Genomic DNA, 23,185 nt, shown 5'->3' on the forward strand with positions numbered 1-23,185 from the left:
CCTCTGTACATTTATATTGCCTTTTTTACATTATTCATCTTCTGCTTGGTAGTGATTAATTGATTATCATTTTCTTTTAAAGCTTCATATTTATTACCAAATGTATCTTTAATTTTTGCCACAGTCAAGTAGGCGGAAATCTATTACTTAATCATATAATATCAGGGTTGGAATGGACCTCAGGAGGTCATCTAGTCCAATCCCTTGCTCAAAGCAGGACCAGTCCCCAGACCAATATTTGCCCCAGATCCCTAAATGGCCCCCTTGACGACTGAACTCACAACCCTGTGTTTAGCAGGCCAATGTTCAAACCACTGAACTATCCCTCCCCATTTGACTAGAGGTGGTTAAAGAATTCAAAAAAATTCTACACTCTGAATATAAATAACTTGCCTCATCTCAGTTTCTGCTACCCATACATGTAAGTCAAGTAATGAAAATCAGTTTAGATAAATCACCTCTCTGACTCTTACTCTTTCTTTTAAGAGTTTTTTCTCTTAAAGCAACATTATTTCTTCTGGCCTTAAATGTAGCACCACAAACTGATATTTCTTTGTAAACTGTAAAAGAAGGGAAAGGGGGGGGGGGAAAGGATTGTTCACAACATTGAGTTTTAAAATCTTATTCTTAGCTCTCTTCCTGTCCTGTTGTTTCTTGGGTTCAAAATATTAGTAGCCTCTAACATCTTCAAACCATTTCTAATATGTTTGTGATATTTCTAACATGCCTTTCAGAGCAGTATCTAAGGGTATGTCTACGCATGGAGCTAGCTAGGATTGTGGTTCTTTGCTTGCATAGACATATGTGCACTAGCTCTCATCAAGCTAGCGTGCTAAAAATAGGCTAGCTCCCTGGATATGTGACCACAGGGTCCTGGGATGCGGGGGGATTGCACTCAGGTCAGCTAACCCGTGCCACCACTCACTGCTGACTGCTCTACTGCAGCTATGCTACTATTTTTAGTGTGCTAGCATGTCTACATAAGCTGGGAATCGCACCCCTAGCTCCAAGTGTAGATGTAGCCCATATGGTAAAACAAAGATAGCACTGAGCATGCCTTAAAGGGCAATATTTTGACAGTATTCCTTGTTCCTGGTGTGCATATGTATTTTCGTCTGTTTGTTCTTTTCACTGTGTCTCTCTCTTTCTCTCCCCTTGCCCCGCTTCAGTTTCCCTAGCTACTGGTTCATCCTTGGAAAAAGTGTTTTCAGATAGGTGAGTCTTGCAATAAGTTGCTGGTTCATGGCCTATACCCACATTGACTTCTGTGGATCTGTTCACAGGAATCAGCCCACATAATCAATAGTAAGATCAGGGCCTTACATTTGAATACAGTCAGGATTGGGCTCCATCTGATCTCTGACAAGATATTCTGCAGCTGAGGTCTTGCTTCTGGAAAAAATAGATTGTGCCCCTAAACCTGTCTTATCCTGGTCCATCCTAATTTTAGCATCCCTGTAGCTTGTAGCTGTCTTGCAAGGTAAAGGATGGATATGTTGTATTTGAAGTATCTTAGATGTCCCTTTCCAGATTCATTTTAAAGACAGTTTACAGGCTACAACTAGCCAGGGGAGATTGTGAATTAGTGGCTTCTTGCCACTGATCCAGTCTGTGTCCAGGAACAGTAAGGAATTCAAAAAGTCCCCATGACTTTGTACTTTCTTGACGAATGATGTTTGGATGATCTCAGTCAAGGGTGAGATCACTGTTCCAGTAAGTTTGTCACGTTTTCCCCCTCTTTCTAGTAGCATCACTTCCATCTTGTCAAGATTCAGTTTGAGCTAGCTGCTTGCTCTTCAACCAATTGTTTATTTCTTCCAGGCTCTGAAACATCTTGGTAATGGAAATGTCATGTTAGTGGAAAAGCAAATGAAGAGCTGTGTATTGTCAGCTTATTGTTGACATTGGAATCATGGCATTTCGCTATCTCCTCAAGTGTTATCATGTTGTATGTTAAAGATGCAAGATAATATTGAAAAGGGAACCCCAAAATGAGTTGTCTAGGAAAGGAGCCCCTCATTCTCTATGATATGTTCAATAGGAATGAATGAATGAAGCCACCCGAGTACTATTCTATCTGCTCCTGACATGTCCTTTATATAAGCCAGCAGCACTTCATGATCAAAGGATGCATAGAAATCAAGAAGTATTGGAATAGAGGTTTGGCCCCTCTTTAAGGACATCAGTAGGCTATTAATTATGGCTTTTTCCTCATACTTCTCTCTCTCCCAACTCTCATCCAGTGGTTATAGGCTCTATATAAATAAACTGCAATCTTGTATGTTTTAGGAACCATCTATAGAGACACCTAGGTGTGATCAGTGGTATTCACAAACACTTCAAACAAGTGAGAGGAAAGACTAAACTGTATATCAAAAAATTCTGCTCACAAGAAACACGCATAGAGGGATAATTTATAAAAATTGCATTACAAATAGAAATTAGCTCAATGGACCTGATCAAATATATATAGTAAAATGGTGTTTTATGCTCCCAATTGGAACTACCTTGTACTTGGGTCCCCAAACTCAATCTTATCTGGTGTGTAGAAGGCCTATAAGTAACTTGTCTAAGGCCACATGGTGAGTCAAGGACAGACCCAAGATTAGAACGTAGCAATTCCCAGCCCTAAGATCAGTCCACAAGAACATGCTGGCTCTGGAATTATACATTGTAGTTGTGTTCCAGATAGGAGTGTTTATGTGAGAGACTAAAATATATAAATACATCTTTTTGTATATGTGTTTCTGTTAAAATAAAATGCTCGTGTGTTCGCTTAAGAACTGAGTCTTTAGAATAAAGTTTGCTGTTTCCTGCTCCCAGCCCCCATGTTCTACATAATTTATTGGGAAAACTGAAAGTTAAATTGTGACTAGATCTTAAACCATAGATCATTTTTCCCTGCATCTTTAGGCATTCTCTTATGTTGGTTACTTTTATCGTAACAAAAACTAGTATGCAAACAAATGTCTTCTCGATACTTGTTTTAAAGTAAGAGATCTCAATTGTTTTATGCATATTTTAAGATTTGATAGGTGAGGATCTCTGATAACATCTCAGCAACAGCTAAAATTGTATTTTTCTGCTGTAACTATGGTTCTTGAATATTCTTGATTAAAGTATTTTTTTCTTCTCTGTCTTATTTTGAGTATTTAGTATTTATTTTTCAGCAACAGTAATCTTGCTCTGGTAATCTGACTTCCTAAGAACACACAAGACATGTGGTTACACATGGATCATCAGTAGTACTTTAAAAATATACAGGTAAAATAATTTTTGACCAAAGTGATGGCTCCATGTTACACTTTTTTTTTTTTTTAGGACTCAAGTGAAACAGTTACACTGAAATATAATATTATACAAAGAACACCTTTCATACAAATATCTAGAGACCAGGGTGTATTTTTTTTCACTAAACTTTTCTAAAGGGATTCTGATAAAGGAACAACCCCCTTGTAGTTGGGGGAACCTACGGCACTCCAGGAGGGCTCTGTACAGGGGCTTGCAGAACAGCTTGCAGAATTTGTCCCCAGAGTAAAACTTCCTCACAGATATTTAGGGTAAAAAAAAAAATTTCTGCATGGTGAGGAGGAGTTTGTGTACTCCTTTTTCCTGGAAATGAGTTGAAAGGTTTTCTACCTCACTGATCTTCTCTTAAAGATGAAGAAGACGGGGGAGTGGAGAATCTCTTTCCTCCACTGAATTAGAATAATGGTAATTGAAATGGATCATCCTAACGTATGTGGACCTTCACTAATAAATAGAAATGAACTTGAAGACAAAAGCGCAATGCTTTGTTCTAAACATAATCAAATTACAATATTCCAATCCAGTTGATGAATAGCATTGATTTATAGGTTTTAGTTCAATCAGAACAAAGGCTGAGGGGATATTATTGCTCTGTATAAATACATCAGGATGGCAAACACCAGGGAGGGAGAAGAGCTGTTTAAATTACAGGGCAATGTTGACACAGGAACAAATGGGTATAAGCTGTCCATGAATAAATTTAGCATGGAAATTAGAAGAAGGTTTCTAACCATTAAAGAAGTAAGATTCTGAAACAGCCTTTCAATAGAAATAATGAGGGTAAACAACCCACGTAGTTTTAAGATTGAGTTTGTAAGATTGTGACAGGATTACCTGTGATAGCAAAGGTCTGGACTTGATGACCCAGGAGATCTCTTCCAGTCCTATGTTCTTAACCTTTCCAAAATGTAGAGTTCCATTTTCACACTTAAATTGGAAAATCCAGTCCATAATTCATGACTGTACTCTTAGGAAACCTGTCAGTAGTATAAATGTACTGTATTCTAGGGAAGCCCTAAATGTATTCTGTGGCACATATGCCAGGGTTGCTAAGGAGAGTTGGAAGATCGGAAGGCTAAATACTAATAAGGTCCAGAATTAGCAAGTTACTCTAAGCATCTGAGTAGTCCCATTGGATTCAGTGTGACTACTTGCATGCTTGAGGTTAGGCATGTTCTTAAGTTAAATGTTCACATATGTGGCATCCTTCACAAACATAATGTACTACTGTTTGTTTGTGCATTGGCAGCACACACAGTTTTAATCAGGATAGATGCCCTGTTGTGTTATGTGATGATATACAAACAGTGGAAAATTCAACAGACAAGCATAAAGTTAACTGCTTCTGTTTTACCCGATTATGAATGGAAAAAGGAGATGGGGGGAGATGAGACGAGGCTAAAGTGGAAATAATAGGCTATCCTATGAAACATAGGATGAAAGTCACATTGGGCAAATGAAGATAAGTTCTTAACATATGTTTAATTTATTATGTTTGAGATGTTAAATGCATAAAATCAAGAAATTCAAAATGATAGTTTCCAAAGTAGATGTAATTCATTCATTTTACATATACAGCATTTATATTTGCTGTTAAATGTATACCTTAAATGTAATATGCCTAAGCAATAGTTATTGTGCCATTTTAATTTTATTTGGGATTTGTTCTGGAGAGAATACAATTTTTTACCTCTCTATAATTCGATTCCATACATACTTCAAATGTATATCTTTGGCTTGAGTATTAGTTTACAGATTTTGAAATTAGAAGTATTTATGTTTAGCAGAAAGGTAGCTAGCTCTCTAGAACGTCTTTTGATGCCGCCTTTAAGGTGTAGTACTCGCCTAAAAAGTGATTATGTAAAAGTGGAACCTTATTACTCAGCAGATCTACTCCCTATTTGTTTCAGAATTCTATTGACTTTCTGTATTGGAAACAGTAAAATTGTTATTACTGTCTGACCTGCAGAATCAGCACACCTTTGAGAAAATGAAATAGATTATTTTTTGGTTTGTTCAGTAAATAATTTTTAAAACAGTTTCAATAGCATGCCCATCTGTACAACCTCACTAAGGGCAAGAGGGTTGCATATATTGTAGTTAAGGGAAAAAATTTAGGATAGAGGTGTTGTACTAGTTTATCTGAAGGCGGCATTCGATCTGTACAATCTGTTCTTATTGTTGATGCAAGAGTTGGAAAGCGCGTATCTTGACATTCGGATACCAGGTTGAGTTACAGAGCTGTTGATTTTCCTTGTAAACTGAGAAAATGTTAAGGGAATCATTGAACAATAAAATCGGAAACCCAAAAAGCCATTTTATATCCGTAAAGTCACTTTTCAGAGGAGAGCTGTAGGGATCAGTATCTGAGGGGGTTATGCTAAACAGGGCATAATATGTGCAATAAACTATCTTTTTTACATCATCATATTTTTGTTTCCTGGTCAGCTTTATTCAGCTTTAGAATAGCACATAACTATCACTTTAAGCATTTGTATTAGCCAAGTTTTAAATTCATTATTTCTATTAGAGTGCATAAAGGACCTAGAAAATTACTGTAAGCATTAAATACACTTTTTCCTTCCTATTCCGAGTCAGATACCTGAAAAACAGATTAAAATTTGACTATTTCCTTCCCGCCCTCCCCCACAAAGCACCATTGGGCTAAAAACTAGCCTGAGAATATTCAACTCAACTTATTGGAAAGTTGCCTTAAGCCAATTTCAGGCAGTTTTGAAAAACTTTTCAGTGGGAGAGCAGCAGGCCACGGTCCCTCTTTGTAATTTTAGAAACCAAATGCCAAGAAATTTGTCCTGTCCTTGATCTCCTTCTTAACACACACATTTTAATTGAACTAAACCACTTAAAATGTAGATAATTCCATAACATATAGTCACAAGGAATATGGTATCTTGATTTTAACCAAAATTATTTCTCTGCAGGCCGGTGGTACGGGATCAGGTCCATATGGAGGCTGAATCTCCTGTTTCTTATGGAGTCACTGGCAAGGTCAGAGTTGAGCATCACAACAGAATATGAGTTTATTTTGTGCACATCATCTACATTACTTGTAGATAAAGAAGTTTAGTTGGCTGCATTATAGTAGTGCTTTACTAAAGGTTATGAGAGTATCACAAGACCAAGAATTTAGATAAGCAGCATTTCTCTCACAAGTGTTAATGTTCTTATCTAATTCAAGAGAACGTTAAACAGAGAAGCAGTATATTTTCATTAAGTAGTTTTGACTTGTTCCGCTGGTCTACAGAATCACTTTAATTTATCATGTAAAAGCAGCAAAGAGTCCTCTGGCACCTTCTAGACTAACAGAAGTTTTGGAGCATGAGCTTTCGTGGGTGAATACCCACTTCGCTGGATGCATTCACTCACGAAAGCTCATGCTCCAGAACTTCTGTTAGTCTATAAGGTGCCACAGGACTCTTTGCTGCTTTTACAGATCCAGACTAACACGGCTACCCCTCTGATACTTAATTTATCATGAAGCTCCACACTAATTGATTCCGGCCTAGTGTTTTGGCAACACGCATCTGTAGGAATTTAATTATTCTACAGTGATGTGATAACTTCCCCCTCAGCCATTTTTTCATCCTAGGAGTGTAAAACTGAATAAAACACTTAATTCAAGTTTGGGAGCATAATAGTGAATTTTTTAAATTAACTATCCTAGAAAGAAAACTGGGCTAGCCAGTTTCTATATAAGTTGTTAAGATCAGATGGTTTGAAGAAGTATTGAATGATCCAAGCCTGCACTGATTGTGGAGCAGTGAATATGAAAACTATGTTCACAAAGATAAAATTTCCCTTAGTGTTTGAACTTGCTTGCAATGTTGGTCTTTAGACTCCTCAACAGCACAGTGGGTGGGCAGTCAGAGTCCTGCTAATATCATCGTCTTCAAGTAGTGTACGTATAGGCTCTCAACGTCAGCTGTGCATGTGACCCATGCGTCTTTGATTGGAGATTTTTGGTAGCAATGCTCATATGGCCTGCACATGTGCCCTACGCAACCGCATGCCCTGTATCCAGGATGTATAGAGCTGCTCGGGCAACCTCCCCATCCCCCAGTTCCTTCTCAACACTTTGGCCTGGGATGGAACATTTAGCACGCCTGCTTTTATTGTTCAAAATTTAGCTTCTGCCTTTAAGTTTAGTTAGTGCAGTTTAGTTAGTGCAGTTATTTACTTTTATACTTTTTATCTGTTTCATTTTGTGTGAGGGGCTTGTTTTATGCTTCTGATCATCTAACCTTACCCAATCATCACCATAACATCGGATGTATCTCTTTTGGACCGGAGAAGGGGTTGCATTTAGAGGGACACACTATTCAGGGCAAATGGTCTGCCCACGAAGCGCTTTTACACATCAATCTTTTGGAGCTGTGGGCAGTCAGGAATGCTTGTGTTCACTTCCTGCCATTAATCAAGGGGAAAATCTGAGAAGGTCATGACAGACAACATAGTCTGCATGTTCTCCATCACCTGTCAGGGAAGGGGGGAAGATCCTTTTCTCTTTTGTAACAAAACAATATAGCTGTGGAACAGGTGTATAGCCAATCATACCCTCATTTCAGCCACTTACTTTTCAGGTGTACAAAACACCATGGATGACAATCTCAGCAAACACTTCTTCCAAGATTACAAATAGGGGTTGGACTCTCAGATTCTTAGTCACAGATTACTGACCTCAGGGTTTCTGCGGGTTTCTTGTCACCATTACCAACAGGAAGTGCAAACAATTCTGCTTGAGCAGAGGGTTGAGCCTCCATTCACTTGAGATGCCTTCTTTGCTCCGTGAATTAAGAGTCTCTTGTATGTGTTTCCTCCAACATATTTCGTCCTCAAATTGGTAAACAAGATTAAGCAAGATAAAGCCAAGACCACATTAGTGGTTCCAATGTGGCCCAGACACGTCTGGAACCCTTACTAAATTCACTTTACTGTCTCTCCACTGTTGACTCTTCCGTCCATTTCCCACCTGCTCTCTCAGATCTCCAGTCAGACTCTCCATTCCAATCTGGGAGTTCTTCATTTCAAGGCTTGGCTGCTCAATAGTTCTCAGGAATAGACTCTTCCTGTTCTGCAGAGGTATCACAGGTGTTATTAAACAACAGGAAAATGTCTACCCAAAGTACTTACCTTCAGAATGGAAGAGAATTCAACACTGGTGTGTCCGACAACAATTTTCATGCATTAATTCTTCCCTCTCTGCTAATCTTGACTATCTGTTGGAATGATAAATTTCAGGATTATCTATGAGTTCCATCAGAGTTCACTGGTGGCTATAAAGGCCTTCTGTTCCTCTGAGGGATTCTCAGTGTATGCTTATTCAAGGGACTGAGAAACCTTTTTTCTTACGTTAGGTAGGCCAGTCCTGTGTAGGATCTAAACTTGATAATTAATTGTCTTATGAAACCCCTTCTGAGCCAATGGCCACTTGTACCCTTCTTCACCTATCCATGAAAATGAACTTTTTGGTGGCCATCTCTTCCACCCAGAAGAGTCAGGGGCTTTAATGGCAGATACAGGGAGCCCTTGACTTACGACATTTGAGTTACGATGAATGGCACTTATGATGTTTATAAATTGTCATCGTGTTTTGATTTATATGATGTTGGCTTTGACTTTACGATGCTTGATGCGACATTGTTCCTATGGGAAATTCGAGTTATGACTTTTTTGACTTACGATGCGATATTCAGGAACCAATTGTGTCATAAGTCTGAGGATTGCCAGTACTCCTTTAACACTATTCCTCAAGGACAAAGTTTGACTATGACTACATCTTAAGTTCCTTTCTACCGTGATTTCTGCATTTCACATCCACCAAGTCATCCATTTCCCAAGTTTATTTTCCCAAACCCATACCAGTTTAAGGAAGATGCTGCCTTCTACACTTTGGACATTAGGAGGGTTTTATCTGGACAGAATCAAACCATGTGGAAAGTCTCTCAAGCTATTTGTTTGGATTGTGAACAGATACAAGGGGTCCACAGTCTCCACCCAGATGCTCTGGAGGTGGCTTTCAGGATGTATCCTCATATTTAACCTCCTTCTAGGGCATTAGTTCATTCTACGAGATCTCTGTCTACATCTGTGGTGTTATTTAAACATGTTCATGTTGAGATTTGCAAGGCTACGACCTGGACTTCGATACATAGCTTTTCCAAACATTATGTGGTGGTTCATTTTTCTAGATCAGTATTGTCTTCAATATTAGACTCAGCTCTGATGGGGAGTATGGAAGGTAAGGAGATAAAAAAATTGAGAATAAGGGAGCCACAAATATCATCTCAGTCCCTTAGTGGGTCAAACTTATCTGTTAATTCCTAAGACAGATTTCTAATTAATTCATGAGTGTTAATAAATTGTGTTAAAGCATCTTTATTTTTATATTTTAAAAGGATTTTAATATAACAATATTTTATTGGGCAGTTTTGGTAATGCTTTTTTCCCCCCATTGTTTCCTATAATGTATGATTTTTAGTTTTGTAAGTAACGTTAAAGAAATGCTGTAATTTTCATTACTTTTTATATAAGGATATTTTTGAGTGTCTCTAGACTAGGGATGTTATTGAAGAGAAAACCACACTGTTATTCGTTCTGACCCATCAGTTGGGCAGATAGGAGAGAACTGAAACACAGAATCTAAATCTTTAAGAAACCAGTTTCTGTTTTCAAGAAAGCTAGGAAATTGGTGCAGATGGATATAAACCTTTGCTGTCCTTTAGAACTTCAGACTACATCACATCAGCTTGGAGAACAGTTGGTGACACTGTGAAAAGCAGTTACTTCAAGAGTCTGTGATATTTTAAAAAAAGAAACAAACAAAACTAAAAAACTGCACATCAACCAAATATTGACATTGAAGTATTACCATTCTGACCTAATTGGACAAACATTTCATTGGTTTGTGTCCATAAACAAATGTTAAACAGTACCAAACAAGGAATGTAGACCACTGAGGAAGGCATTTGGCCAATGTATTTATTTATGGATGCATTCAATATTATTTTGACTTACTGGTCAGTGAATGTCTTTAGGTGAGGTGCATTGAAAAATAAATAAGTCTTTTAATCAGTTCTTCTTTGAGTACATGCAGACCTGTACTCCAAGTAGGTGTTTGCGTGTGCCAGAGGCAGATACTTTTGCCTAGCATACCCATAGACGGCAGTGCTTGTGCCTCATGCTTGTAGCCTCTCTTCAGCTGTATAAGGTGGTGCTGGCACGAGTCCCCTCCGTTCCATCTCACTGGCTGTTGGCTGTAGTTGGAGCTCTCTGTGGATGTTGCGTCGCAGTCTTGCAATTTATCTTCTGAGCCTAGTGTCAAGGTTCCTTCTCCACTCTAAACTTTAGGGTAGAGATGTGGGGGACCTGCATGAGAAGCTCTAAGCTTAACTACCAGCTTAGATCTGGTCTTGCTGCCACCATCCAGATTTCTCAGTGTCTGGAACACCCTCTTTCCCCCCCAAACCTTCCCCTCCCTAGGTAGCCTTGAGAGACTTCCTCACCAAGTCCCTGGTGAACACCGATCCACCCTCTTGGATCTTAACACAAGGAGAATTTAACCATCCCCTCTCCTTTCCCCCACCAATTCCTGGTGAGTCCAGATCCAAACCCCTTGGATCTAAAAACAAGGAAAAAATCAATCAGGATATTAAGAAGAAGGCTTTTAATTAAAGAAAAGAAAGGTAAAAGAAAACCCTCTGGGAGAGATTAGCATACCAGCTACTCTCACAGACAACAGATTCAAAACACAGAGGATGTTCCCCTGGGCAAAAATCTTAATACACACAAGAATACCCAAATTTGATAATTCCCTTAATGGTATCAAGACAAGTTACAAAGAAACTAAACATAAACCTATTTATCCCTTTGTAAAACTTACCACTCTGATAAGAGGCTGGTTCCTTGATCTTTTTCACTCCAGCTGAAACTGAAACTGACTAAAATAAAGGAAAACTTCCCTCCTTCCTTTTGAAACATTTTGTTCCCCCATTGGTTCCTGTGGTCAGGTGTCAGCTAGGCTACGTGAACTTCTTAACCTTTTACAGGTAAAAGAGGCATTAACCCTTAACTATCTGTTTATGACAAGCCCCCCAAATCTCAGACAGTGTTGAACCACACTGGCAGTGATTTCTTCCTAAAACTTTAGAATAAACAGATTAATAAAACACATGCACCTTTGCATATACTACTAATTATGTAAAACTACAAGATCTTTTACATTTTAAGAACAATTTAACCAGTCAAATCTGGGAAACTTTCACACAGGAGAGTGCATCAGCTACTTTGTTAGAAGCTTTTGGAATGTGTTGAATTTCAAAATCAAAATCTTGGAGAGCTAAACTCCATCGAAGAAGTTTTTTGTTGTTTCCCTTGGCAGTATGAAGCCACTTTAGCGCAGCATGGTCTGTTTGTAGCTGGAAATGCCGTCCCCAATCGTATGGGCGTAGCTTTTCCAGGGCATACACAATGGCTTACCATTCTTTTTCACTGATTGACCAGTGGCTTTCCCTCTCAGACAGTTTCTTGCTGAGAAACACGACAGGATGGAATTCTTGATCCGGTCCTTCCTGCATTAAAACTGTTTCTACACCACGCTCAGATGCATCTGTGGTTACTAGGAATGGTTTGTCAAAGACTGGGACCCTTAGCACAGTGTCAGACATGAGTGTCGCTTTAAGCTGGTTAAAGGCCTTCTGACACTCATCAGTCCACTTAACTGCATTTGGCTGTGTCTTTCTGGTCAGGTCCGTCAGTGGGGCAGCGATTTGGCTGTAGTGTGGTACAAATCGCCTGTAATATCCGGCCAAGCGTAAGAAGGATTGGACCTGTTTCTTTGACTTTGCGATAGGCCACTTTTGGAGAGCATCCACTTTGGCCTGTAGAGGATTTATCGTTCCTTAATGCAGTTTTAGGATGCATCAGGCGAGGTATTTCCAGCAAAGATAAGGAGGTGTTAGTACCGTTATATAAGGCACTGGTGAGACCTCACCTGGAATACTGTGTGCAGTTCTGGTCTCCCATGTTTAAGAAGGATGAATTCAAACTGGAACAGGTTCAGAAACGGGCTACTAGGATGATCCGAGGAATGGAAAACCTATCCTATGAAAGGAGACTCAAAGAGCTTGGCTTGTTTAGTCTAGCCAAAAGAAGGCTGAGGGGGGATATGCTTGTTCTTTATAAATATGTCAGAGGGATTAATATTAGGGAGGGAGAGGAATTATTTAAGTTTAGTACCAATGTAGACACAAGAACGAATGGGTATAAACTGGACACTAGGAAGTTTAGACTTGAAATTAGACGAAGGTTTCTAACCATTAGAGGAGTGACGTTCTGGAACAGCCTTCCAAGGGGAGTAGTGGGGGCAAAAAACATATCTGGCTTTAAGACTAAGCTTGATAAGTTTATGGAAGGGATGGTATGATGGGATAGCTTAATTTTGGCAATTGATCTTTGATTACCAGCAGATAAGTATGCCCAGTAGTCGGTGATGGGATGGGATGGGATCTGAGTTACTGCAGAGAATTCTTTCCTGAGTGCTGGCTTGTGAGTCTTGCCCACATGCTCAAGGTTTAGCTGATTGCCATATTTGGGGTCGGGAAGGAATTTTCCTCCGGGGCAGATTGGCAGAGGCCCTGGAGGTTTTTCGCCTTCCTCTGCAGCATGGGGCATGGGTCACTTGCTGGTGGATTCTCTGCAGCTTGAGGTCTTCAAACCACAATTTGAAGACTTCAATAACTCGGACATAGGTTAGGGGTTTGTTATAGAAGTGGATAGGTAGGGTTCTGTGGCCTGCTTTGTGCAGGAGGTCAGACTAGATGATCACATTGGTCCCTTCTGACCCTAAAGTCTATGAGTCACCTGGTGTCCAAGGTAAGTCACTCTGTTTTGGCCTATTTGACACTTTTTAGCCTTAACAGTTAGTCCTGCCTGCCTGATGCACTCGAAGACTTTTTCCAGGTGTTCTGCCCATGAATCAGAAAAAATGGCCACATCATCGAAGTAGGCAACTGCAGATTCTCCCAATCCTGCTAGGAGACCATCTACAAGTCTTTGGAAGGTGGCGGGTGCATTTCGCAGCCCGAAAGGAAGTACATTAAATTCATATACCCCTGCATGGGTGATGAAGGCTGACCTTTCCTTTGCGGGTTCATCTAGCGGTACTTGCCAGTACCCATTGGTTAAGTCTAATGTAGAGATGAACTGGTACATCCCAATTTCTCCAGTAGCTCATCGGTGCATGGCACTGGATAGTTGTCGGTACGAGTTACAGCATTTAGCTTATGGTAGTCCAGGCAAAAGTGTATTTCCCCATCTTGTTTGGGAACTAGAACCACTGGAGATGCCCATGCACTATTAGAGGGGTGGATTATACCTGTCTGTAGCATGTTTTGGATCTCCCATTCTATAGCAGCATGGGCATGAGGAGACACTTGGTAGGGTGGGGTTCTAATTGGATGAGCATTACCTGTGTCAATGGAGTGGTATGCCCGTTCACTCCATCCTGGGGTGGCTGAGAACATTGGTGCTAAGCTAGTGCACAGCTCCTTGATCTGTTGCTGCTGCAGACATCCCAGGGTTGTGGAGAGGTTCACCTCTTCCACGCCACCGTCACTTTTTCCTTCGTAGTAGACACCGTCAGGCCACTCAGCGTCATCTCCTCCTTGGGCTGTAAACTGACAAACCTTTAAGTCTCTGGAATAAAAGGGCTTTAGAGAATTAACATGGTACACTTTAGGGTTGAGGTGGGGAATGCTATGAGATAGGTAACATCTCCTACGCGCTCCTGGACCGTGAATGGTCCTTCCCACGACGCTTCCATTTTATGGGCCTGGAGTGCCTTTAAGACTATGACTTGGTCTCTTACTTTGAAGAACCGTTCTCTGGAATGTTTATCATACCAGGCCTTTTGCTCTTTTTGAGCATCCTTTAGGTTTTCTTTAGCAAGGGCTAAAGAGTGTCGGAGGGTGCTTTGTAGGTTGCTTATAAAGTCTAGAATGTTAGTTCCTGGAGAAGGCATAAACCCCTCCCATTGCTGCTTAACCAACTGTAATCGCCCCTTAATCTCATGGCCATACACAAATTCAAATGGTGAAAACCTTAAACTGGGATGTGGTACAGACCTTTAGGCAAAAAGCAACTGCGGCAACACTAGGTCCCAATCATTGGAGTGTTCATTTACGAATATACGTATCATGGCTCCCAAAGTTCCATTAAACCTCTCCACCAGGCCATTGGTTTGATGGTGGTAAGGAGTGGCAACCAAGTGATTCACCCCATGAGCTTCCGACAGGTTTTTCATGGTCCCTGCCGGGACATTAGTTCCCAAATCAGTAAGGATGTCAGAGGGCCAACCTACCCTGGCAAAAATGTCTGCTAATGCCTGGCATACACTTTCAGCCAGAGTTTTACCTTGTCCAGCTCCAGCCCTCTGCAGGGCTTTTCCAACCCCTCCAGGGTCAGAGCGGGTGCTCACCCTGCTACAGGATCTCTCTCTCCTCTCTCTCTCTCTGTGGTCCAGTGACTATATAAGTATAACCCTTCTGCCCCTCTCAGTTGGCAGCAACAAGGGCCGGGTTCAGTATCCAGGGGTTCCGTTTCAATAACGCAATGCAAAATTGGCTCGAGCTCCCACCCAGTGACCTGGGACAATTACATACCACCTCCCTGGGCACCTCTAGGAGGCAATACTTCCCCTCTCGCAAGCACAGAATCTAAGTGTAGCAAAATCCTTTTAATAAAGGAGGGAAACAATGTGGCATCATATTGGGGAAACACCACAAACAGGATTCATAATGTAAACCATGAGCAAAAGACCCACCAAGTAAGCTTTGGCAATGTCCTTTTCCCATTAAGGTCTTAAGTCCAATCACCCCAAAGTCCAACAACCCAAAAGTCTCTATCCCTGGTCAGTACTGCCCCAGAGTTCAAAAGTTTATCTGCAGAGTTTTACCTCTCCAGCCCGGGTGGAAATGGGGGGGGGCACACAGGGTGTTAAGGGGCACCTTACGTGGGCCAGGGCCGACTACTTCGCCTCTCCATGGAGTTCTGCTTCAGCCTTCACTGTGACCGCTTCGCTCCACTCCACTCATTCTGTGCCGCTTCTCCAGCTGACCCGTGAGCCGATCCAGCCATCCCCGCAAACTGCTCCACTCCGCTCTGCTCCACATGCTGTTCCATGGGCTGCTCCAACCATGCCACAAACTGCTCCACTTTGCCAGCCGCTTAGCAATAGATCTTCAGGCTCCCCCACTAGTTAACACAGCACTCAGTAATCTCAGCTCAGTAAGTTTAGCTCTTTTAGTGATTTCAGCTCTTAGTGATTTCAGCTTGTAGTAGGGGAGACCCAGTGCTAGTGCACCATTGACCAAAGTGAATTCAGCTCAGCAACCTCTAGATGGACTCCTAATGGAATCAAATTAGCTCTGCTCTTTAACAGTGGAGAGAGGAGGATATGCAATTGGTGTTCCAGGCTCTCAAAAGGGGCCCATACCATCAGGTACACACACCAGTCCCCAACCTCTCTCAAGTCACTAGGTTTTGGCACCCATGTCTCTTGTCTACTTAATTAATAGTGAGACTCTCTGTCATAAAGCAGTTTCATAGTTCCTCATTCACATAATCAGAGTGACAACACTTTATTCCTCCTACCTCAATAACAAAGAAATTGGGGATCCCAGAGCTGTCAGAATAACCATCCCAGGCTGCCATGGGCTATGCTAGGCAGGGTCAGTGTGCTGATGCAAACACTTGAAATTCCTTTCCACACTCCCACACTCCCCATAATTCACCACCAGATGTCACGGTAGAGCTCATCCTGCCTCTGCTTACATAAGTATTTATCCTGAGAAACTGGAGAGTCCTCTGTTCAAATCCTTTTTCCTCATCAGGCAGAGGCAGGAAATCTCCACTAGGTCTTCCACTTCCAAGGTGTGTGCTCTAACCACTGGGCTAAAAATTATAATGCAGCGGATGTCAGTACCATGACGATCTCCTCTTGTTCTTACAAGAAATGGCTTAGTCACCAAAGCTACCTGACTCCAGGAAAGAGGTTCCTGGTTGTGGCTCATAAGCAAGATAGATGCCTACGTCCAGGCTGCAGGAAGGCACCTATCTCCCTAGGAAGAGAAGGGCTTAGGACATGACCCTCTGATCAGCATTTCCCATTGGCTAGCTTATGCAGTTTCACATCTAGTGGAGTGGGTTTTGCAGATCCCATTCAATCTCTCCCCATTCATTGCATAGGGAGCCTATAGCCCAGATCCTCAAAAGGTATTTATGCTTGTAACAGGATTGACTGATTCTGTGCATCTCCTTATTGCCAGAAGTCCCTCTGTGGCATCCACACTGTTTTGCCTCTTAAGAACCCCTTACACAGACTCCACACACTTTTTCTGTGGTCAGAATACCCCTCCCAGGGGTCTGGATTTATTCACATAAGAAGCTCAAAATAAAACCCAAAGTCCTAAATTAAAGTCCAACAGACAAACATTTCTTTTCCTCCTCTCAGGCTTTCCTGCCTGGGAACTTTCCTGTGTTGGCAGGGCATTCCCAAACTCAAGTCTTATCTGGCTGGAGTCTCACATCTAACTCCCAGAACCCTTTACGAGAGCCCACTCACTGCTAGCAGTCTCTGATCCATGAGCATTTCCCCTCCCTCCAGCTTCTCTTTATAAGCAAAGCACCTGATCCCTCTAAGGTATGCCTTTTTCAGCAATCAGGGTTGGCTAGCTCCAGGCCCTCCAGCTCTTATAGGCCAAGCCACCCTGTTACAAAGTTCCAAAGTTCCACTGAAATCAATGGAGGTTAGGATCTTTGAGGAGCTGGGTCTATGTGTCTAGGCCAGGCTTTGTAGATCTCATTGTTGTTCCAGTGATTTTCTAGACATGCAATGGTTGCCAACCCTCCAGGATTGGCCTGGAGTGTCCTGGAATCAGCATTGATCTCCCAGTGACTATTGAAGGCAATCCAGGAGATTTTAATAGCATATTTTAAGAAAATGACATTACGTCATGTTGAGGGGCAAAAAATCTCATGGAATAGCTTCAGTCAGCGTTGGCAACTCTCTAGGCACCTAAAAGTTTGGCACTGCAATGCCTAAGTCCCTTTGTGGCGCCTAGCCTTATTGCTTACCTATTATTTCCATTCTGGGTTTAAACGGCCTGCTCTATATTTGATTCTTTGTGCTATTGCTTATCTACATATTGATTCATTTCTTATAGATGCGATTCTCTGCGTAACTGATATGTTCCATAGCTGATACATTGTGTAATTAATTTGTTGCCTAATAGATTCACCCTCATTCTGACTCACCATTTAACTGATTTTTCTGCACAGTCTATTACTAATTAGCTGCTAATGCCAAGTCTGCTAATGCCTAGCACACAATTTTAGCCCTGGTGTTGCTTAGAGCTATTGCTTCCGGCCATCGGGTAGCAAAATCCATGAAAGTCAGTATGTACTGTTTTCCTCTGGTGGTCTTCTTTGGGAAAGGACCCAGAATATCCACAGCTACTCGCTGAAATGGGACCTCAATTATGGGGAGTGGCTGAAGAGGGGCTTTGACCTGGTCTTGGGGCTTTCCCACTCTTTGGCACACCTCACAAGACCGTACATAATTAGCAATGTCCTTGCCCATTCCCTCCCAGTGGAAGGATTTCCCCAACCGGTCTTTGGTTTTGTTCACCCCAGAATGGCCACTGGGATGATCATGGGCTAAGCTTAAGAACTTTACCCGATAATTAGTTGGAACTACAACTGTCTCTGAGGATGCCAGTCTTCCTGGTGTCCACCAGAAAGAGTGTCCTTGTATAAAAGTCCTTGTTCTACAACAAACTGGGATTGGTTAGAAGAGCTGAGAGGTGGTGGGGTGCTCCGTGCCACCACCCAAGCTTTCTGAAGGCTGTCATCTGCTTCTTGCTCAGCCTAGAACTCTTCCTTGATGCTGGAGACATCAGTTCCTCCTTAGACTGTGGACTTGGGCTTGGTCCCTCTGGAAGCGATGTAGATAATGGGGTTGTTTTCGTTAATTGTGAACCACTCTCCGCTGGTGCACTATGTGATATTTCAGGCTCTGGCTGACCCTCTTGGGTAGAGTTGTCTGCTGCTTCTGCCAGTTCAGGCCCGCTGGTGCCCTCTGGCGTTGGAGTTGTAGATGGGTTTGCAAGCGCTGGAGTCAGTGCTGGCAGTGGTTCTGGTGCTGGTTGCTTTGCCAGTTCTGGTTCTGGGACTGGATTCACTACGGCTGTAGCCTTCATGGGTAGAAGATCCGGTTCCACCACCTGTTTCTGGGTCTCTGGTAACACAGACGGGGCCCTGGGGGACGGCTCAGGAACAGGGATGGGTGTGGAAGCTTGCTTGGCCTGGCTGCGTGTGACCATTCCCACCCTCTTGGCTAGCTTCGCCTGGTTGACCAAGTCTTCCCCCAGTAGCATGGGGATGGGATAATTGTCTTAGACTGCAAAAGTCCACATTCCAGACCAGCCCTTGTACTGGACAGGCAACTCAGCTGTAGGCAAGTTTAAAGATTTTGACATGAATGGATGAATTGTCACTTGGGCCTCTGAGTTGATGAATTGGGGATCCACTAAGGATTGGTGGATAGCTGACACTTGTGCCCCAGTGTCCCTCCACGAGATAACCTTCTTTCCGCCTACTCTCAAGGTTTCCCTTCGCTCCGAGGGTATTTGAGAGGCATCTGGGCCTGGGGATCTTTGGTGTGATTGTGGTGTAATGAACTGTAATCGGTTGGGGTTCTTGGGGCAGTGGGCCTTTATATGTCCCAGTTCATTACATTTAAAACATCACCCAGCTGACTGGTCACTGGGCCGAGGTGGGTTGCCGGAGACTGGTGAGGTGGGACAATAAGGTGCCTGGGGCTTTCCTTGGGTTGTAGGTGGGGCCTTGGGTTGCCCACGGTGGTAGGGTTTGGTTTCGATTTTCCCCCTCTAATATTCGCTCCAACTGCTAGTAGTTTTTTTCTTTTCTGCCACTTCCACCCATTTGTCTCCAATCTCCCCTGCCTCGGTTACAGTTTTGGGCTTCCCATCTAGGATGTACCTTTTTGTTTCCTCAGGAACACCCTCTAGGAACTGCTCCATTTGCATTAGAAAGGACAGAGCTTCCAGAGATTCAGCACTTACTCCTGACATCCAGGCATCCCAATTCTTTCCAATGTGGTAGGCGTGTCGGGTAAATGACACAACTGGTTTCCACCTTAGGGCTCGGAACTTCCTACAGGCATGCTCCGGTGTTAGCCCCATTCTGATTCTGGCCTTGGTTTTGAAAAAGTTTATAATCGTTCATGCGTTCCTTAGGCATTTCAGCCGCCAACTCTGCTAAGCGTCCACTGAGCTGTGGCCTCAGCTCTATCATGTATTGGTCTGCAGAGATGCTGTACCCAAGGCAGGCCCTTTAGAAATTTTCTAAGAAGGCCTCAGTATCATCACCTGCCATGTAGGTGGGGAATTTTCTGGGATGGGAAGCAGTGCCTGGAGAAGGGTTATTAGGGTTGGCTGGTACATCTTGCTTAGCCCTTGCTAATTCCAGTTCATGCTTTCTCTTTCTTTTCCTCTCCTCCATCTCTTTTTGTCTTGCCTCCATCTCATTTTGGTTCTCCTCCATAGCTCTTTTGTGGGCAGCCTCAGCCCTGGCCATCTGTCTGTCATGTTCCTTTTGGCTCTCCTCAGCCTGGGGTTTGGCTAATTCTAGCTGCTGTTGTGTGGGTTTTTTTTTCTTTGCCTGACATTTTCCCCCTTAGCTATCAGGGGAGAGGGGAACAGCTTGGAATCTTTGGTTACTGTAATGTGACTCTTTAGGGGAAAAAAACAAGTAAAAGAGGTTTTTGTGACTTGCCTTGGCAATGTTAATGACCCTCCAGTGATCACAGCTGGAGCTTCCCTTCTAACAAAAAGTCCTCTGTTAGAATCTCTTATCTGTTTGCTTTCCGAGTATCTCTCCTTCACTGCTTCCCCAGCGTCTCAAAGGAGGAAAAATAATCTGGCTTTTGGTTCCTAAAAAATCCCTCACCGCTGTTCACCATGTCAAGGTTCTTTCTCCACTTTGAACGTTAGGGTACAGATGTGAGGGACCTGCATGAGAAGCTCTAAGCTTAACTACCAGCTTAGATCTGGTCTTGCTGCCACCATCCAGATTTCTCAGTGTCTGGAACACCCTCTTTCCCCCCAAAACCTTCCCCTCCCTGGGTGGCCTTGAGAGACTTCCTCACCAAGTCCCTGGTGAACACCAATCCACTCCCTTGGATCTTAACACAAGGAGAATTTAACCATCCCTGCTCTTTTCCCCCACCAATTTCTGGTGAGTCCAGATCCAATCCTCTTGGATCTAAAAACAAGGAAAAAATCAGTCAGGTATTAAGAAGAAGGCTTTTAATTAAAGAAAAGAAAGGTAAAAGAAAACCCTCTGGGAGAGATTAGCATACCAGCTACTCTCACAGACAACAGATTCAAAACACAGAGGATGTTCCCCTGGGCAAAAATCTTAATACACACAAGAATACCCAAATTTGATAATTCCCTTAATGGTACCAAGACAAGTTACAAAGAAACTAAACATAAACCTATTTATCCCTTTCTAAAACTTACTACTCTGATAAGAGGCTGGTTCCTTGATCTTTTTCACTCCAGCTGAAACTGAAACTGACTAAAATAAAGGAAAACTTCCCTCCTTCCTTTTGAAACATTTTATTCCCCCATTGGTTCCTGTGGTCAGGTGTTAGCTAGGCTAGGTGAACTTCTTAACGTTTTACAGATAAAAGAGGCATTAACCCTTAACTATCTGTTTATGACACCTAGTATTATTGAACATAGTTAATAGTCAGTAGTGTTAGAGTAAAAGTTATAGACTGTAGCATAGTGGTAATGGTAGTTCTCCTCTGGGATGCAGGCATTGCACTTTATGTGAATTAGCGATTCCCAACAGTGACCCCCACATGCGGTGCTTGCTCTGCCTTGGCAAAGGCAAGTTTAAAGAGTGCTATTCAATCTGTAGGTCATTTTAAAAAGAGGACTCAGGTGACAAAGGACCTTTGCCTGAAGCAGCACCTGCTTGAACAGGCCATGAGGCCTGACCCAGTACTGAGGACTTCCTTAGGCTGCAGATTAACCTCAGGCTTCGAAAGTGCTGCTGCTTTCCCGTTCTGGGGCACAGGCCTTTCTGAAGAAGTTCTCTGCCATGAGCACCAAAGAAGAGATCGCATATGATGGATTGTGAGTGCTGCAACTCCCAGGGTCATTCTTCTGGCATACAGGATGGCATGGGTGCCTCCGACCCTCCTTAGGTAAAGGTTAGGGAGGGCAGACACCTTGTGCTGTTGACTGTGCTTCCGGCCTCTGAGCATCCGTTGAGTCTGGTGCCAATGGGAAAAATGCTGGTAGCAACAGTGTCAGTAATGTTGGCGTAACATGCTGTGGTTGACTTCCTTTGCCTTTCAGTCCTGTCCTCACTGCTAGTCCAAGTCTTTGTGAGGTTGGTGTCTGCAATGGCCCCCCAGTCAGAGCATGCCGTTGAACTCTTCAGCCCTCTGGCACAGCACCAGGAAGCATCCCTTCCAGTACAAGACTTTATTACTGGGCCCGCCCTTGGCACCAATGCAATCGATGCTGCAGATGGTTCCATGGAGGTTGTCACCACCCTCAACGTCAAGGCATGTGGGTGCTCTGGTACAGTTGTTTGCATTGGGACTGACCTTGCCTTCGGCACCAGTGGTGCCGACTACAATGGGAGGGCCAATTTCAACCTCATTCTGGGCCATGGATGAGTCGAACTGCCTGTTGGTTCCCTCTAGAGTTGCTCCTCCTATTTCTGTGAGATCCTGGGACACCTCTGCTTCAGAGTCAGGATCCTCGTCCTCCCATTCCACATCACCGGAGGAAGTCTGAAGGCCACCAGTAGACCAATACAGCTACCAAGGATGGCATGCACCCCTGAAGCCAGGATGGAGGCCCCTGGTGTGGCACCTACTGGCCACCAATGCCTTACCTATACCAGTGGCCCCCTTGGGCTCAGTGGGAGCTCAGGACTTGCTTGTCATCCAAATCAAAAACAAGATCACCAGCTTGTGTGGTGTTGATGGTTGCAGATAAGCTGCAAGTCCAGATGCCCGCAGTTCCCCTTCCTGCAGAACTGCTGGAGTTTTCCCATCCAGAGACTTTGCCTTGTCCCCAGACAATGCAGTGTTACCTGGTTCATCCTCCCCTTCCATCGTGGAGGACTTCAAGGCCTAACAAGACCTTTTATGTCATGTGACCTTGTCCCTTGAAATTCAGGTGGAGTTTCTGCAGGAGAATACCCATAAATTTGTGGTCATTCTCCAGCCCTCTGACCCTGAGAGAGTGGCTTTCCAGTTAATGAGACGCTCCTTGAGCCTCTGAGGGCTCTTTGAGCTTTGCTGGTCTCAGCACCACCACTTGAAGTGTTATACTGTGCCTCTACAGAGATTCGAGGGGTTCTATTCCCACCTAGCCCTGAATTCCCTGATGGTCATGGTGTTGAATGACAGAGCACATCAGGGCAGATTCAAGTTCTTCCCCAAAGACTTGAAGTGCTTGGATCTTTTGGGAAAGTGAAAAGTGATTTTATTAAATACTGAAAGTAGGATTTAAGTGGTTCCGAGTACTAACAGACAGAACAAAGTAAGTCACCAAGCAAAATAAAATAAAATGCGCAAATCTATGTCTAATCAAACTGAATACAGATAATCTCGCCCTCAGAGATGCTTCAGTAAGGTTTTTCCTCAGACTGGACACCTTCCAGGCCTAGGCAAAATTCTTTCCCCTGGTACAGCTCTTGTTCCAGCTCAGGTGGTAGCTAGGGGATTCTTCATGATGGCTCCTTTTTC

General features: G+C 42.9%; 1 protein-coding gene across 1 annotated transcript in view; it reads left to right on the forward strand.

The window, feature by feature from the left end:
• The first annotated feature begins 306 nt into the window (after positions 1 to 306).
• Positions 307 to 23,185, forward strand: part of RCBTB2 (RCC1 and BTB domain containing protein 2) — a 74,728-nt gene continuing 51,849 nt past the window's right edge. Inside the window, exons 1-2 of the mRNA XM_030565066.1 lie at positions 307 to 421; positions 6,252 to 6,318. Of these exons, the coding sequence (XP_030420926.1) occupies positions 420 to 421; positions 6,252 to 6,318 (69 nt within the window). The 5' untranslated portion in view covers positions 307 to 419. The remainder of the gene's footprint in view (positions 422 to 6,251; positions 6,319 to 23,185) is intronic.

The sequence above is a fragment of the Gopherus evgoodei genome, chromosome 1 (assembly GCF_007399415.2).
Source record: "Gopherus evgoodei ecotype Sinaloan lineage chromosome 1, rGopEvg1_v1.p, whole genome shotgun sequence".
NCBI classification, from domain to species: domain Eukaryota; kingdom Metazoa; phylum Chordata; order Testudines; family Testudinidae; genus Gopherus; species Gopherus evgoodei.